The sequence below is a fragment of the Manacus vitellinus genome, unplaced genomic scaffold (genome assembly GCF_001715985.3).
Source record: "Manacus vitellinus isolate BGI_N305 unplaced genomic scaffold, ASM171598v3 scaffold_10_pilon, whole genome shotgun sequence".
Taxonomy (NCBI): Eukaryota; Metazoa; Chordata; class Aves; order Passeriformes; family Pipridae; genus Manacus; species Manacus vitellinus.
Genome location: NW_021938838.1, coordinates 19,181,896 through 19,199,740, shown reverse-complemented (window position 1 = coordinate 19,199,740; position 17,845 = coordinate 19,181,896). Strand labels below are relative to the sequence as shown.

General features: G+C 47.0%; 1 protein-coding gene across 1 annotated transcript in view; it reads left to right on the top strand.

Annotated features, from left to right (window-relative positions):
• The window catches only part of WTIP (WT1 interacting protein), a 54,637-nt gene that overhangs the window by 25,348 nt on the left and 11,444 nt on the right, over positions 1-17,845 (top strand). The window contains exons 2-3 of the mRNA XM_018086489.2: positions 3,806-3,873; positions 16,672-16,734. Coding sequence (XP_017941978.1) covers positions 3,806-3,873; positions 16,672-16,734 — 131 coding nt within the window. The remainder of the gene's footprint in view (positions 1-3,805; positions 3,874-16,671; positions 16,735-17,845) is intronic.

The window sequence follows — 17,845 nt, the reverse complement described above, 5'->3', positions numbered from 1 at the left end:
CCTTGGGAGGTGAACTCCTTTGTGCAGTGCCTCGAGCTCAGGGCAGGTACCCCAGCCTGAGGTGTTGCACCCATCCTGGTGCATGGCTGCCCTGGGCTGGGGCCCCAGCACTGCCTCTCCTTGGGATTCCTGTCTCCCTGGCTGCAGCTGCCAGCACTTCCCTCTGGATTGCAGTTTTCACTCGAGCGCGGTGTTTGACTGTGTTCGGTGTTGGCATTTAGCAAACTCTTCTGGACAGCAAGGGGAACGTAGGCTTTTGTCTTTATTTCTAAAATGCAGAATGAAAAAGCCAATATAGGCATCCACAGCAGCTCTTTGAGTGATGAACTTGCTGTTTCTTGGTTTTGAGATAACTGTTGTACTATCCCTGAATGAAATTCTTGTAAGGTAAAAGGTCTGTCAATCTTATTAATCATTGCTAATGATAGTCATTATCATGTGAGCAAGCTGCTTGCCTGCTTTATGAGTTTAGGCAAGTCTGTTCCCTAATAAGTATCTTGGGTTTTTTAGCTGGAAAATGGGGAAAACAGTATTTCCCTCAGTTTTAAAAGGTGTTGTGCTGGGAGTGCTCTGTAGGGCAGAGGTCTCAGGCTTGTAGGATGGGCTGGGAATGGGGCTCACAGGGCTGGTGTGGAGGCTCCTGGCTGGGCTTGGGCTCAGGTGGGTCCGTGTCACAGGGCAATCAGCTGCCAAACCCATCTGATATCAGAAGTCTGAGAGCCACTCCAAAACATCAGGTTTTCCTTGTTTGCTCTGGGTCAGAGGCTTCCCACTTCATCCCAGTCCAGGAAAGCTCTGACCCCCCTGGCTCCTGCTGGTGATGCTTTGCTAAGGAAACAACGGGAGCAGAATTTGGGTCATTCCGATCAGCCTCAGCACTGCCAGGCTCTGCACACTGGGATACAGATCCTCCTGCACCTCCTGCTGACCCTCCCCATATGTCTCAGTTTAATAAGACTGAAGAGTTTTACTAAGGAGGATGAGTTGTGAGGAAGACCAAGCTCCTCCTTCTAAGCACTTGTAAATCCGAAATTAAGAGGCTCCAGTTGAGGAAGTGTGGAGAAAGAAAAAATAACAGCCCCTTATTAATGGATATATGTGTATTGGCAGAACAACAAAAGAACACAAAAAACAACCAAACAATAATCCTGTATCCAAAAGTCCCCTTCAAAAAGGAAACAGTTGGATACTTTCCATCCTTTGGCGCAGTTCTAACCACGATCAGCAGGGTTCGGCTCTGTTGGGCTCTGGCGGTCGACCCTGGTGTGTGGGAGAAGCCAAAATGGACATTCCTCCCCACCGAGAAGGGGAGGAAGGGGGAAAAGGAGCTCTTCCCACGAAACTCACCCTGTCTGCAGCTGGCTGTGGCCGGGAATTCCCCCTTTCATCCGTGGTCAGACATCACTGCCAACACGGGAGCGGAGGAGGGAGAGGGCGGCCTCCTCCCCAAAAGGTTCCTCTGCAGGTGGGTCAAACCTCTCCCATGAAATCCGAGCAGGTCCGGGCTGGGGGCAGAGCAGGGTGCAGGAAAACGGGGGCAAGCCAGGGCCAGAAACAGCCAGATGAGCAGGCTGAGAACAAAGTGAACCTCGGAGCCCTCCAACACACACCTTGCCTGAGTTAAGGCAGGAGTGAAATGCCTCCTGTTTCCCAGGAGAGAAGGAAAAAAAAACTCCTAACCCCTCCCCACAGTCTCAGGAGGGCCATCAGCTCAGAATGCAGGCCTGCTAGTTAGTTCTTTGTGCAGATCAATCACCCAAGGCAAACCCTTTCCCTCTCCCTGCTTGGTTGTTTAGAACAAGTAAACCTATGACAAGTAAACCTATCAGAGCGTTCCTGTCCTGCACAGATCCTTCCAGGAACGGGCTTTGGGATTTGTCCCTAACTACCTCTGCTGCTTCCAGCCACAGTGGGGTGTGGTGAGGGGGGTGGCCAGCACTCCCTCACCTCACCAAACACCCTGGCAGGTGTGTGTGAGCACGATGGCACTGCTGCACCATGCCAGGCCCTGCCTGGGGGCAGCCACTTCATGCCCACCATCTAAAGTCGTGTTCCAGGCCTGGGCTCGACACCCACAGTGTGTCCTTTAAAAAGCCATTCTGGCCTCTTTCCCTTTCTTCCTTCCATTCCATGTGCTTTTACCTTTCACTGGAGAGGTTCAAAACCAGCTTGGATAAGCAGGAGGGAAGTTCTAGAGGTGGTTGCTCCTGCATCAGTCGAGAGAGGCCCCATGACCCCCTGATTGCTGTCCCAGCCCTGTGCCTCGTTTGGTGGATGGCACAGATTTACCCAAGGCTCTCAGAGGAGATAAACATGTTGCCCACACCACGAGGCTCCTGGTCCCCACCAGAGCTACCAGGCAGCTGGAAAGACAAACAAGGGCTGACTCCACCTACCAGCAGTATGGAGACAGCAGCCCGTGAGATCGACAGCCCAAGAATGTGCACACAAAAGAAGCATTTCCCTGGGCCACGACAGTAAAACCACCAGACAGCCACATGCAGCATGTGACTTCCCAGAGCATCAGCCCAGATCCCAACTTCTCTGTGCCACACGCTGTTTCCCAGGGTCGGATCGCAGTGGCAACGTGTCAAAGGCACTTTCAAGCACTGAAAATTAATCACATTTTCCTCCACATTGTTTATGGAAACGGTGGAAAGCACTCCTGCCCCTCAGCACACTGGCCAGCTGGCTCAGCCCGCTGGCCCTCGGAGTCCAACCCTCCTGGAGGTTGTGGTGGTTATGGTGGAGCTGGAGGAGATGTCCAGGCTCACTCTGTGAGTGGAGCTTTGGCAGTGACCTGGAGGGACCATCTGTTGACCTGTGGGTTCCCTGGCTCCGTGTCCCTGCCAGCACATCCCTGTGCCATCTGCCTGGCAGGGCTGCACAGGGCTGGGGAGAGCACCCACTGCCTGGGAGTTTGGCCAGTGGGACCCTGGCCCAGTGGGAGTAAGGTGAGCTGGGATGAGTGTGTTTTGCCCTCTCCCTGTGTGGTGTTACACTGGCAGAACAACGTTGCCTTCAGCAGAGCAGCTCTGGTAAGACAGCTCTGATCTGCTGCATCTGAAACCTGGAGGGGCTTGGTGGTTCTTGAATTCCTGGCTTTAATCCTTTTTGTTGGGACTCTTTGGAGTCTGCTGTGCAGTTCTTTGCTGTAAAGGAGCCATCAGTTAATTAATGACCATCACAGGCTTTGTCAGTAGAGTTCCACAAGGGCTAATGAGATGGCAAATGTCAAAACTGGAATACAAAATCTCTTGTTTTCAGTGTGATTTTCCTGCCCTTCCCTCCATCATGTATGCCTTGTACTGCTTTAGTGTCTCAGGAAGCTGCTGTGGCATTGATGATTAATATTTCTAAGGGTGGCAGGAACATCCATATGCAGTGTCCCTTGCTTGGTCCTTTGGAGACAGACATGCTGTTGATGGCAGTGGCTGTGTGCCCACTGGGATTTTACCTGCCAGGAAAATTGTCTCAATTTGCAAAGGAGTCTTTTTCCCCAAATTATTTTTGAGTTTAGATTTGAAGTTTCCCAGGAACTTCTGTCAGCTGGGTTCCATAACCTGCACTTGGAGGTAATATTTAGATGATACCTGAGGCAAAGTTTGGTGCCTGATTTGGTAAGGCAGGATAGAACCAAGAGCTTGACCCTCACCCCTGTCTCTGGATGGGACCTTCTGGAGAGGAGAGGGGCTAGGAACAGACCCCACAGACAGGCACTGAAGGATGTGCTTTTCACTTCACATCCTGAACAACTGGGTTTGGGGATGGAGCACAAAATTCTGACGGTCCTGTGTTTAAACAGGGAGAAGACTACGAGGAAAAGCATTCTACAATGTCAATGGCAAGGTGTACTGTGAAGAAGACTTTCTAGTAAGTAAGATTTCAGGCATTTTTTTATTATTTCTAAACCAAAGCAGTGTTTTATATTAACTTGTTTGCTTTGAGAGATGGTTTTGTGATGTGGGGCCTCCTGCCAGTGGTGGAATTGGGAATCCTCTACCCCTGACTCCACAGCAGCAGGATCAGACCCTGGGTTTGAAGTGGTGGCTGTAAAACCAAGTACATAACTGTCTATAAGCCATCCCAAAGTGTAAATTATGAGAATAAACACTGGAGCTGCTCAAGCCTGGGACTTGAACTGCAGCCACAGAGCCTGGGCTGCCAAGCTCCAAGTGAAACATCTGGGGAATACCAATCCTAACAGGAGGGAGCTGTTCCTGCCAGGAGCACGGAGTGGCTTCGTGCAGGCACAGCTTAATCCCTGCTCTGCTCCCAGGGCTGGGCTGGGCTGGGATTAGCTGAGAACTGTTGGCCACAGAGGGACAACTCCTGTTCTCTCCATGATTTACTTCAGGAGAGACTAAGTCATGAAGAGAAAAATGATGCTTGTGGCTGAGCTGTGTTGTTCCAAAATAAAACATTTGAGCAGTTCAGGGTGAGGATTGTGCAGTGCACAGGAATGGTTTGATAAGTGGCAGACCATTTAGAATTAAGATGAAGAGGGACAGCATGGCAGGGAATTGCAATTAGAGAGCAATGATATATTATGGCTTAGAGGAAGATGAATTGGAGAGTCAGTATGTTTAATTTATGCCACCTCAGTTATTGAAATACCATTAATTTAGAAGCTTAGATCTTCCAGAACAACTTTCCATTTCTAATGAATATATAATCGTGCTTTTTGCAAAGGAATTATTCAAAGTATATCCCACAACAAAACTGGTAGTTCAGAGAGTGCAAATGCCTTTCTCATCAGTGCAATCCATAAAAATCATGGAAATTCCTACAATATAAACCATATTTGCCTTCACGCATTACACTTTTACTCACAGCCTGCCTGTGAGCTGGAGCCTGTTGGAAAAAAACAAACTGTATTTTGTGCAGAAAATAAGTTTCTTGTGATAACTGGAACTTGTTACTGTTTTTCTTGCATTCTGGAGAGAAAAGTATTTTTTCTTCCTTGCTTTTTTTCGGCTCTTTCTTTCCTGTGTTTCTGCAGAAGCACAGGGTGAGGGACAGGAAGTGGAGTGTGAGAGGGAGGGGCTCAAACCTTTGAGATTTTTAATTTGAACTGTGTAGGAATGTACTTTCCTCATGATCAAAACCTTTTATCCAAACTTAATGACATGATTGTTGTTATTAGCTTGTAATTTCAGCCTGAACACGAGAATTTTAAATCTAAAAATCTTAATCTTTGGAGAACATTCAGTTTTCATGGGATGGGGGGAACCTCTTTAGCTCTTGGACATGTTCTGTTGTGGGCTTCTGAAGGGAGATACTTGCAGTGATTTTCCCAAAAACTGAGATTAAAGGCCTGATGGGAATAAACTTTCTGCAAGTTAGGGAACTGTTGGGACATTTAGGACACGGATTTAAAAGCCCAAACCTCCCACAGGTGTGTTTTAGCAGGTTCCCAGTAGCACAGAGGGAGGGGGAGAGGAGGACCAAGGGACTCACTGCTGTGTAAGGCAGCAGGAGAAATCAAATCCTGCCATTGTCCCTGCTCGTGTTCAGCTCATTGCTTCTTCTCTCAGCTCCCTGAGCAAATGTCATAGCAAGAATACTAGGAATTGTGCTGTTTCACTAATAAAATAAAACAGCTCTGCCTGTTTTAGAGTTCTGTGGACAGAGAAAGCTCAAAGTTTTTCTCTAAGTTGAAAAGGCCACAAAGTTGCCATTAAAAAGGAAATTATTTTTACTACTTTATCTTCCCAGGTCTTGCTCCTGACAACTTGGAAACCCCAATCCTCTCTAAAAAGAGATATTTTCAGTCCAAAGCCGGTGGCCAAATGCTTTTTCTGTATAACTGAGGATTTCAATCTCTGTGGTGACTCCAAATCTTTGTGCAGCTTCCCTGGAGTGCAGCAGGATTCCCTGCTGACAGTATGGGAGTGGGATGTTAGGGAAGTTAAGCAGGGGGATAAGAAAAAGGTTATTTTAATTTGGGAGTGTAAACAGAGTCAGCCTACCAGCATTATAATTCTGTTTATGCTGAGACAGTGCTGCCTGCTGTTGATGTCCTTACTCTTTCTTGGCTTTTGTTTGTCTGGGAGTTGATCAGGAGAATTAAATGCTCCTGTAGGTTTGAGAGCATGGGCACAGCTCTGTGGATTTGCAGCCCCACAGCTTGTGACCAGGTATGACACAAACATAGTAGGAATTAAAAAGCAGAGCAGCCTCAGACAGTTTGGGCAGGAGGTGCAGTGCTGCCACACCAGGGACCTTGGGGAAAGCCAGGGAACCTGTGTGTTCCTGGTCGGGTTTGCAACAGCCTCACGATCTTTCCATGGATTCCCGGGGACAGCTAGGTGTGAGGAGTGGATGGTTCCTTGCTCACAGTCCCCCCAAAGCAGCAGAGGTGGGAATGAGCCCCTTGTGTGCCCTCCCAGCAGGGGGAATCCCGAAGCTGCTGGCAAATGTACTGTACATGGGGATGGGTGGTGGTGGCTGGAGCCTCCCTGGAACCTGGAGCAGAGCCTGGGCCCTTCCCAGGCAGGGCTGTCATTCCAGCAGAGCTCTGTCCATCCCCACTGCTGCCTCTGGCTGTCCCATTTATTGCTGCAGGTGCTTCTTCCCCACCATCCCTGGGGTCACACCGGGAATGTCCTGTGGGCCAGGCCAGGCCAGACACAGAGACTTTGGGGCTGCAATGAGGAGCACGTGAACAATGATGGGCAGGAAAGCTGAACTGGTTCTTGAGGTGAACCAATGTAGGAAATTTTAGGGAAGAATGGATATTATTTATGGGTGTCTTCCTATTGTAGCTGTTGGAAATGCTTAACATCCTATAGATGTCAGTATTTTATTTCTCCTGCAATGCTGCTGTTTGCTGTGCCAGACCAGCTCCTGCTGGAGCAGCCTCCAGAGCTGTGGTTCCTATGGGATACCTGGGTCTTTTAATTCCCACTCACTCAAGACAGATCAGGTCTTCCTCTCGATCAGAGGTGGCACATGGAATTCACTGCAGTATCAAGTGTGGTCCTGGAAGCCAAGACCTTGAGAAGCCATTTTCTGATCCTTTCAAATGTTTGGCACTTGTTGTAAGGGCAGGGCTCACCCTCCTTGGCTGAAGTGTCCCCTCAAGGTTCAGCACAGTGCTGGGGCAGCTGCTCCAGGTGAGTCTCTTCCACCCCAGAAGCTTTTGCACTTCAGCAAAGTCCCATGAAATCCTGTGCAGGTCTCATTTTTGAAGAGCACAGGTGTCACTTAAAGCACCACAAGTGCCCGAGAGCTTTGGCTTCCACGTGTTCCCAAAAAATCAGGCTGTAAAACGTGACCTACAAGCCAAGCACTCCAAATCTGCCCCTTGCTTGGAAAAGCACTTTTGGTTTGTGGCCCAAAGCTGTGAGTGACATGTGGGTGTGACTCATGATGAGCAGTTGGCACCGTGCAGCCCAAGGCACAGACACCCTGCAATAGCCACGAGGGACATTCTTCCAGCAAATAGTTTTCCCACATGTTTGCTCTTACTGAGGGCACAGATCGTCTGTCTCTGAACCAGGCAGCCTATTGTGCTCATTCTTTCCAGGTGTTCCAAGTTTTTAGAGCCACTTGTGGAGCTGTAGATGGGGAAGGGCTGCCACATAACCTGGTTGTCCTGGTGGTGCTGGCCTTGGATGTATGGGGCTGGGAACGGAGGGCTGAGGCTGGGAATCCCCACACCTGGAGGACACAGAATACCTCTACCTTCTGAGGTTTTCTTTGTCAACCTCCTGCTTCCAACCCTGATCAGCTGCACATTCTCTCAGTGCTTAAACCCAGGCCATTCCGACTGAACGTACTGAATGAATCAGATTTCAAAAAATAAATCCATGGGTAATTCCACTTCTGCCTAAGCATGGCACAGCCATTGCCCACTCTGTGCCATTTCCAGGAGGACACTGCCTGTTACTCAGTGTGAGGAGCAAAAAGAACAAACACAGCCCCCAAACTTTGCTTTGCTTTGCTTTAGCTCCAGGGAAGATCCAGTTACTCCTTTACACGCCACCTTAAGGTAGCAAGTCCAGCAATACCCAAGTGTTGCCCCAGCTCTGTTAGGATGGTTATTTCATGAAAGGAAATAAAACAAATGACAGTTTAATCCTTTCCTGAAAGCTCTTCGGACACAGATGGCTAACTAGCCATAACAGAGACACTGTTCCTGGTGAAGTGAACAGAAAATAAATGCCTTACTGTATAATAAATAATCCCAGTCAGATGTTCCTGTTTCATTTTGTTGATAAATTGCTGCATAATCACGGGTGAAGGAAAAATAGCTCAATAATTTTGTCTTTCCTTTTCAATGCTTAAATATCATGTAAAGAAATTTAAAAGAAATTACTGTTTTTCTTGGCAGAAAAGACTTTTAAAATGTCACCAAAGCAGCCTGAATCTTAGATCTATTATCTATCTCTTTTTCTTTTTTTTCCTCCTTTTTGATAGGCTTTTGCTTTTTCTCTTGAGGTAATGAACATTATTGAGTGGGGGTCCAGTAGAGGTTAAGAAATGAGGGAATTTCCCTTGAGGGAGGAGATGAGAGGGAAAATGAACCTTGTGACAGATGTTATATTGCTTAATGCACTACTGGAAGACACTCAGATGCTCTGGAAATAACCTATTAAAGACACCACAAGCTGCAGTGCACAGCATTAAGGTCATCCAAAACTTCTCCTTTTAAGATGTTCTCTTTCACTCTCTTATATATAACTTTGCCAAATTTAATCATTTAGGCTGAACTTCTTTGTGCCAGGTTTTTGCCTCTGGCAAACTCTGCTGTCATTAGTTGCTCAAAGTTTCATCTAAAGCTGTTCATCCATTTCAGTGAGTGAAACTGCAGGAACTTTGCCCATAAATCCTCAAGAAAAAAGGCTCTAAAAACTTCATTTTGCACATGCCAGCCGTGCAAAGTGACTTGGCACATTGCAAACCTCCTGGAGCCTTGAGGTGGCCCCTTCCTCCCCTCCAGAAGCTTTTGGGTGGCCCCTTCCTGCCCTCCCCAGGCCCTGGCAGGGCTGTGGGCTGGTGTCTCTCTGGTTCCGTGCCCTCCTGCCCTTCTGCAGGGAGAGGCTGAGGCTGTGGCAGGAGGAGGACAAGCAGCCCCCAGCCCCCAGTGGCAGCCCTGCTGCTGCCTCTCCAGCCTTCCTTGTCCTCTCCATCCCATCTAGTGGGGCTTGGGATCCTTCTCTCCCCTGCACCAGGACAGGTCCCTGCTCAGGACACTCTCCTCCTCTTTGCTCCCCAGTTGGCCACTGCAACCCAAAAGTTGGCTATGGAGAACATCCAGGCCCTCACATATATCCTCAACTGTCAAACTCTCAGTGATTGTACAAGTGCAGAAGGAGCAGGGTGTGCAAGACTGGTGGGGAGGTGGGAAATGGGAGCGATCAGCCTTTTGTGGGGGAAGGAACAGGATATCTGTGGAGTTCTAGCTGAGCCATGGGCAGTTTGTCAGAGCAGGGCTTGCACCTTTATGTCCTGTAGCACTAAACACAAGACCCTTGTCCTAACTCGGGCTCCTGTGCATGGCTGCCATGTAAATATTAATACTAATGAGGCTTTTCTTCTCAGTCTGTGCACAAGCTGTTCTCCAAGCCTGGCAGTGTGGGAAATGGCCTGTCCCACGTGCTGGGGCCCATGGAAGAGAGTTTTTATTTAGTGTAATGGAAGTTGGTGTCAGCTGCAGTCAGAGGTTTGATTTTCCATCTCAAGGAGTATAAATGTTTGGAGGTCCCCCCTGGGAGGGGAGCCCTGGGACTCTGGTGCATTAGCCAGAGAGCCCGTTGCTGCTGAGTGAGACTCAGAAAAAAAAGACACTTGGTTGAAAAGGTGAATAATTGAAGCTGCAGCTTGTGTCCTTTTATACCTGATGGAACCCCAGAGCAAACACAGTTCTAGATAACTGGGAGCATGTTCTGTTTAGGGGAGTTGCTATTAAAATCCATGCTCCACTCAGAGAACACACAGACACGGGTGTTTATTGAGATGTTTAGCAGAGTGACGGAATCAAACCTTGGAAAGGGGTCTGCTGCAGTATTCTGATGTGCCTAAGGAGGTCTGCGAGTGTTTTCAAGGCACGGATGGCTCTGTTGGGACAGGAGTTGCAGAGGCATCAGGAATGCTGAGTGTTGCTGTGCTCCCAGATACTGTCACTGAAACAAAGGCAAACAGTTCCCAGTGTTACTGGAACGGGGGCAGAGGGAGTGCAGTTCGTGTTCCTGCTTGTGTGTGTCTCTCTCCAGCCCCTCCCTGCCAAAAACATTTGAATACTTTCCTTCCTCGTTTTTTCCTCAGTCTGTAGTATGCCAGTGGTCCTGGTTTTATTTGATAAATGAATGTGACATTAATGATGATTAATCAGGGTGTTCTGAATTGAAGCATTGGGTCGAACCTACAAATGGACTTAAAATTCAAGTTTCAAAATCTGTAGAGAGAGTCAAATATTGATTCCCCTCTGCACTTTGGACTTGGATGTGAATCAGTGTGAAGAGTGTGCAGAGCTGACAGTTTGGGTTCACCTCTCATTGCAGCACAACGCTGTAGTGCTGTGTCTGGATCAAGGAGTCCATGGAAGCTGGTGGCAGAAGTCCCATTGACTTCAGGAGAGTCTGGATTTTCTCCTGGGAATTCATCCCAGAGGACAGATTTTTAAAGCTGGGGCCTATATGAAATGTTGGCCCTGAGGCTGAGGAGCTGAGGGTGAACACTGAGCACGGGGCACATGACAGGTCTGCAGGGAACAGAGAGGGGCTGCAGGAGGAAACCCACTGAGGCCAGAACAGTCCCTGGTTTATGGAAGAGCAGTCCCAGGCCCAGGTGATAATGGGGACAAACATAATGCAGTGAAATTTCAGTGTGTGAGGAAGGTCTGTGCTCACTAAAAGGACACTGCAGTGCCTGCAGTGGGTCACAGGTTATTGGATGAGTCAATGGGACCTGGCAAAACAGACAAGGAAAGACAAAGATGGGTTTTTTCCGAGATGTATCACTATTGACTGGCTTTTGTAACCATCCCATAGGTTACATTTGCTAGTGGAATGTTTGGAAGAGCATGTTACAAAGTCCAGTTGGTCTCATGCCAGACAGTCGCTCCCCTCTTCGCTCTTGAGATGGTGATCCAAAAAGTCAGACTATCCCATTTTTCTTAATATTGCATTGAAAAGTAAATTACAATAACTGAAGCACACTTAAAAGAACTCAAGCTCTTTCTAATTATGTGTAACTCCTGCCAAACACTTGTAAGCAGACAGCATTAATTTTTTTTCTATGGGAGAGTTAGAAAAAAGTTCGATGTGAGAAAGTGGCGTGTTTCCACTTCAGTAATAAACGTGGGGTTTACTTGCTGTTATGTTTTGAATGGAAATCTCTCCACAACTGTTATGAATAAAATCCAGATTATTTTTTTCCAGGAAGGTAGGTTCTTATGGAGACAGTTTGTTTCCCAGTGTGCATGGTAGATGGTAGCAGTGACAGTGAATAAGCCCCAGCAAGAGTGGGTGCAATATGAAGTGCTGTACAGTGAGAATCAAGTTAATAAATGTTGGGCTGTATGATATGATGCAGAGTTAAAGCTGGTGCTTCAGGCTTTTTTCTTGATTATTGCCACTGCAAAGCTTCCAAGGAAGGCCTAGGTAAAAAAAATCATTATTGGCTCTTAATTAATCAGACAGTAGCCTTGGTGAGTGCTGACACACAGGGCTCTGGAGGTTCTATAGGGTATAGATGGCTGTTCCCTTCTCAGAGGCTGTAAAATGCTTGACTGCTCGAGGCAGGGTTCTCTCCCAGCTGAATTCCTGGGTTTGGGCAGAGTTTTGTGTGTGGCCAGACCACCTGTTACCTCTGTGCAGAAGATGAAGTCCCTCCTTGCCCTCCCCTTGTCCTTCAGACATGACAAAGTGGAAGGGCAGAAGCAAGAAGTCAAGTGCTGTGTGGTGTTTGCTCACTCTGCAAGACAGAGTGAAGCAACAAGATATAAGAAGGGGTCTCAATGAGATGAAGAGTAAAGTTCTGGACTGTTTTCCTTTAGTTAATCTCTGTCACCTGCCATAAGGCTCCCATATCTTTGAGCCTGAGAAGGCCTCATTTTGTCCAGTTCATTTTAATTGCTGCATTTAAATATGTGTGTAAAAAAACAACAACAAAACTCCATCTGCATGAAACCAAATTTGATATTTTCGCCCTCTCTTAATGCGATCCCATGAATTTCTTGCATTGTTGTATCCCATGTACTAAGGGTCCCATGCAGAGAGCAAACAATACAGCAGTGAGAAGACAGATGCTCTGCTAATGGGAAACCAGGGAGGAGAGAGTCTGTGAGGGATTACAGGCAGCCTGGGGTTGGAATACATTATTAGCATAGCACCCAATTCAGAAATTAGTTTTCAGAACTAAATGCCTGAAGCATTTTGGCAAAAAACCCCCTCCTTATCATCTCTCTCAAAAGGTCTTAAAGCATAAAAGAGTGAGGATCTCAAGTCTGGGCTGAGCAGTCCCGTTGGGTGACTCTGCAGTGCTGCAGCAGGGAATTGGAGATTTTACAGCTTCATACCATTACCGGGGCAGCAGCTGCCACACCCACTGCAATGCAACCCACTGCTCTGCCTGCACAAACCTTCAGCAGGTTTTGAACATCCTCATCAAAGAAGAAAACGGGTCTGAATGAGATTCCAGGGTCTGTTTCCAGGAGGAAGGTTTTGTTTTGTTGAGTGCAGAACAGCAGGGAAGTGCACCAGCCCCTCCTTGGGCACGGCCAGGCATGTGAAGGAGAAGCAGCAACATGTCTTTTCAAAGATCTGATGTTGCCTAAGGTAGAAAGTTTGGGTCCTGGAGCCTTTTTCAGGCATGTTGTTTTGTGAAGGTTTTTCTCTGGAAAAATCATGATGAGAACATCAAACTTTAAAAGACCCTGGTGGACAACCAAGATTTGCTACAGGACTGAGGGCAGGCAGGAGAAATTGTTTCTCATAATACTTGGTGGGATTATCCTCCATGCATAATTGTTCATTGTATGCTCAAAATTCATTGTTAATTTCTTTTAGATATATTGCACATTAGACAGAAGGGTTATAAACCCCAAGATTATCACAGGAGGACACTAACAGGCCTAAATATTCAGGACAGAAGGGGACTTGTTTTCCTCTTACATTGAAACAAAGACTCTTGGACAGGATCATTAGAGATTTTTTTTTTGCCTGTTTGATAATCAAAGTATATTGGACAGCAAACAAAAGAAATGTTCAGCCAGCCAAGTCTTCTACTTTATTTTTACTCTTCTATTCTAACATAATTAACATATTTCTCAAGGTTTATTTAGTTTCCCAGAGTCTTATTTTATATAAGTATCATTGGGGAGCTTGATTACAAAGTCTTGATTTGTGCATATAAAGTGAGATTTTATTACCCTGGGAGAGAAGTCAAGGACAAGGTAATTATGGGAGAAAACAGTTGAGAAAAAATTAAGAAATCAGGAAAAATAATATGCTAGCTCTTCCTCTTGCACTTATTTTCTTTGCATCCAGGTGTAACTAGGATTGTTCTCCTAAGTCACAGAAAGGAGAGTAAAGGGTGGTAACTGTTCGTTTTCAGCCTTGAATTTGAGAACTGTTCTTTTTATAACAACTCCTTTTAGTGTTTTTATATCTGCTTAATGAGCATCTGTAATGGATACTGGGGAAAGTTCAAAATGACACTTCATTTTTGTTGTGGATGCAGAGTGTAAACGTTCCCATTAGCTGGAGATTGGTCTGTACTTACAGCACTTCACTGCTCTGCCCACAAAACACTTTGCTTTCAGAAGAGCCTGGCACATCTGAAACCCTTCTAGAGCTGGGCTGGGATTGAGCCCTGCCCTGTTCCCATCCCAGATGACACTGGGCATGTGACCACCACGGGAACAGGACACAGGGCTGGGATTTGCCTTCTCCACGAGGGTCCTGCCCCTCGGCCCGTGTCACTTCACTGGGTCACCTCGCCCTGTGTTTCACATCTCCACATCACGAGGGAGGGTTGATGGGCTCAAAAGTTCTTTCTTCCCCCTCAACTGTGTCAGTAATAAAAAGGGCTCCAAGGCTGTGGAGCGTAACCTTCTCTCCTCCTGCAGTTCCCCCTCTGGGCACCGGTGCTGCTCCCACCCAGCCACGCTGGGAACCCCTGTCGGGGAGCTCCTGGTGTGCTGAGAAACAATAAAGAGGCCACTCTGCTTTGTCTGCAGTCTGGAGCAAATCACAACTCCTCTCTCATTGCACACACAAGATTTGTGAAGGTTATTAATAATCAAGTGCTTCAAAGGCAGAGGTTGACAATTTTAATTAGTATTGTAAGACTTTGTAAGCTCTGTTTCTAAAATGGAAAATTTAGCACAGCAGCCTTGTTTGAACTCTCCAAATTAAGAACAAACAGAAGTTGACAGATATGCTACTAAAGCATCAAGAAAATCCTTTATTGTTTACCATTGAACAGCAGTGTCCACAGCACTGCCATCCTGTAGAAAGTGGGGTCTGAGGCTGTTATTCTTTTCCAGTCCACATAGATTGAAAACACAAGCAGACCTGAACCCAAACCCCTGATCTGACTGAACCAGGCCTCCAGTTTGTCTGGGATCAATCCCGTGGTCAGAGAGAGGGAAGTGGAGTGGCAAAGGACAGCTCCCTGAGCCCATGAAATATTTTATCACTGCTGTTAGACTGACTGCCATTTTGCAAAGTCTTCTTAGTTGGGTAATCCAGTTCTGGATGTGTTTGACTAATAACAATTCTCTTGTTAAAAACAAATCGTGGTTTTAATTTAATAGGGTTAGTCATATAAAGCGTGATTTTGTGTCAGCAAAGCCTTTCTTTCTGACAAACAGTGTAATTTATGACAATCTAGTTAGCAGTAAATGACATTAATCTGACCACTATGCCATTCTGTTCCTGGGGAATAATGTTCCCTCTTAATCAATAGCTGGGTGAATGCTCCTTTGCATTCCTTATCAAATGACAGCCAGATGGTGCTGGTAAATTCATTCCAGCAGGATTTTAGAATTAGCTGGGTTTGTACTATTGTTAATCCTCTGCTGTCTGTGCCACCAGGACCTGCCCACCTGTTTCCAGTAAGCCTGGAGTTCTCAGCCCTAGGAAGCAGTCTAGCCAGGGGGTTACTCAGCCACAGGGCAGCCAAGAAGCATCCCAAGCAGTGAGGCCTTTTTTCTGCAGTAAGAAGAAGGGAAAAGCAAATAAAAGCAGTATCTTGCAGCAACAGCCAGCTAGGACTGCCCAGCTCTGAGTTCATCCCTCAACACCCTGGTCCCTTCTGAAGAAGTTTCAAAGTTTCTTAAGACTGCAGGAGCTGTGTTCCTTGGGGCACAGTAACTGGGGCTGGCAGCTGCCATCCCATCATTTACTGACTTCTGGGCCATCAAAGTGTCTACGAGACCTTTTCCTTCGTAATCACTTTGTTGCATAGCAACAATAATTTTGTCTCCAACCTATTGATCCAACATAACATGTAATCCCTTCACACCATTAAAAAGGAAAGCATATGGCAGCTCTAGGCTGGGAACCACTGGCTTTTGAAGTGAGGGGCAGTTAATCCCCACTTAACCAGGGGGGGATGGAGTAAGCTGTAAGCTCTGTTGGGGCTCGGAGGATGCATTAGATGCCTGAGCCAATTAACCCGTGTTCTGGGAGAAGAGTCTGGTTCACACTCGTCCTCCCCTTCCTCACCTTTTTTCTTGTGCAGCTGCAGTCCATTCCAGGTGGGCTTTGCTGCAATAAGCACCCCTGTGCAGTGCCCACAGATCCCTAGGCACCCCTTCCCTCTGCAGCACTGGGCTGACATGGGGCAGCACAGGGGGAGGGGAAAGTCCAGCCCCTGCAAACACCAGTTTCAGAATTACATGGCTGGAATTCCTCAGGCCTCTTGCTCATAGGGCAGTGGTTTGGCAGGGCAGTCGTCTGGCCTGATAACCTGGGTGGTTTTTTTATACCCCTGAACTCAGGACTTTGGCATCTGAAACAGGATCTGCTCTGGGGTCCTGAGTATAAAGTTAAGGTCAGAAACACTCAGGGAACTTTGAACAGAACACTTAGAGCTTTGCTCCCACTCAGGCAAAGTATTTCCCCCCCAGCATGGGCACAGGATGGCTCCTGGGGCTGGATCATCTCACCGAGGTGTCTCACTGCTGCCAGAGTGTGCAGGGAGCCCAGGCTCCCATGAGTGGACTGCTAGATCTTCCCTGCATAAAAAGCTTGGTATCCACAAAGCAGCTAAATCCTCCTTAGGCCTGTCTTCATTTTTCTCACTTGCATATAGCACTGAGTGAAGTGTAGGTCCAAAGTCTGGGGTTGCTAATTTGAGCAGGATTTGGGAGGTAAGTCCTATATTATTTAAAACAACACCTAAAAGAGTCAGTTCAAGCTAATTTCCACACATCAAACACAAACTCGCCAAACAGACTTTAAAAATGAAATCAAAATAATATTGTTACAGTGGAAATGTCAGTGGAAGTGTTGCAGTGAATCAGGAGCCAGATTGGGATCTGAACATGCTGTGAGAGCAGAGCGAAGGCTTCCAAGTCTCTGTGTCCCAAACCTCTGTATGGTTTGCTGTCATGTACAGCACAGGCTGGAAAATAGCACAGCCTTCACCTAAAAGGTATTTCTGTGGCTAGAGGAGTGGCTACTAATAATCCTTTCTTTTCTATCCTTTGAACAGTATTCAGGTTTTCAGCAAACAGCAGACAAGTGCTTTGTGTGTGGACACCTCATAATGGAAATGGTAAGAGACCTAAATCCCTGACACGGGCTAGCTCACTTTTCCTGTACTTTGGGGAGTGCACTGTCACACTTTGTGCTTTTTCCCTACCCAGGCTGGCATTGTGCCTTCACTGCTGTCAGTGCAGTTTTTGAAACAGTAAATGAAAATGCCTTCATGCTCTATTACTGTTGAGTACAAGAAGTTTGGCTTCTTTGCTACCTGAGATCATGGGAGGCTGTTGTCAGTTACAAAGAAATTGAATTTTAATACTAAAGGGGGAAAATACAGCACAACTTTGTATGAGAACATGGCACAGGAACACAGGTTGTGCTCTGTAAGACTGTAGGTGACAGGTAGGTGGAATCTGGGCTAGAGTGGAGAAGGACATTATCAATGTTCCTGAGGTTTGTCGCCCACTCTTTGACTTGCTTTATTTACCCTCTGTCACTTGCTCCATGTCATTTAAAATGCACTGTTGCCACTGGGATCTGTAGGGAGCCAGAAGCCAGAGTTACTTTTGTAATAAAAAAAATCAGAGGGCTACGGGTTGGGCCAGATACTGCTGGCATCATTTCAGTGGGGGAAAGAGGAAGAGTTTAGTCTGCTCTTCCTAAGCAGAAATTCCTAAACAAAATGAAGTGGCTTGCACAACAAAGTGCAGATTCTGTACATATCTGTTTTCCTCTTGCCCTAAAGTGTGCACAAGCTTCAGTGTGCCTAAAGAAGTAACTGCTGCGTTGCACACACGGAGGTTCAGTAGGAGCTGGAACGGAGACCTCACTAATGAGGATTCTGGCTCGGATCCTGGCACCACTGGTTGGACAAGGATATTGTTCGTTTTAGCCCAAGAGCAAATTTCTGGGGTTGTGTCATGCTGGGAGGGGGAGGGGGATCCTGACTCGCATGCTTTGAGCTGGCCCTTAATTGCAGAGTCCCAGGCAAGAGTCCATAATGTCTTGTTGGTGCAGCTCAGTAGCTGGAAGCTTGGCAGGTGCTTGTCTGCCTTTCTCCCATCAGCAAGTGTGCTCTGGCAAAAGGAAACGGCTCTGGGAGCTCCAGGAATTAAGCAGTGTTACTTGGCTAATTCCTGTGGGTTCCTCCCTGGGAACGTGGCCCAGCCATGCCCCTGAGC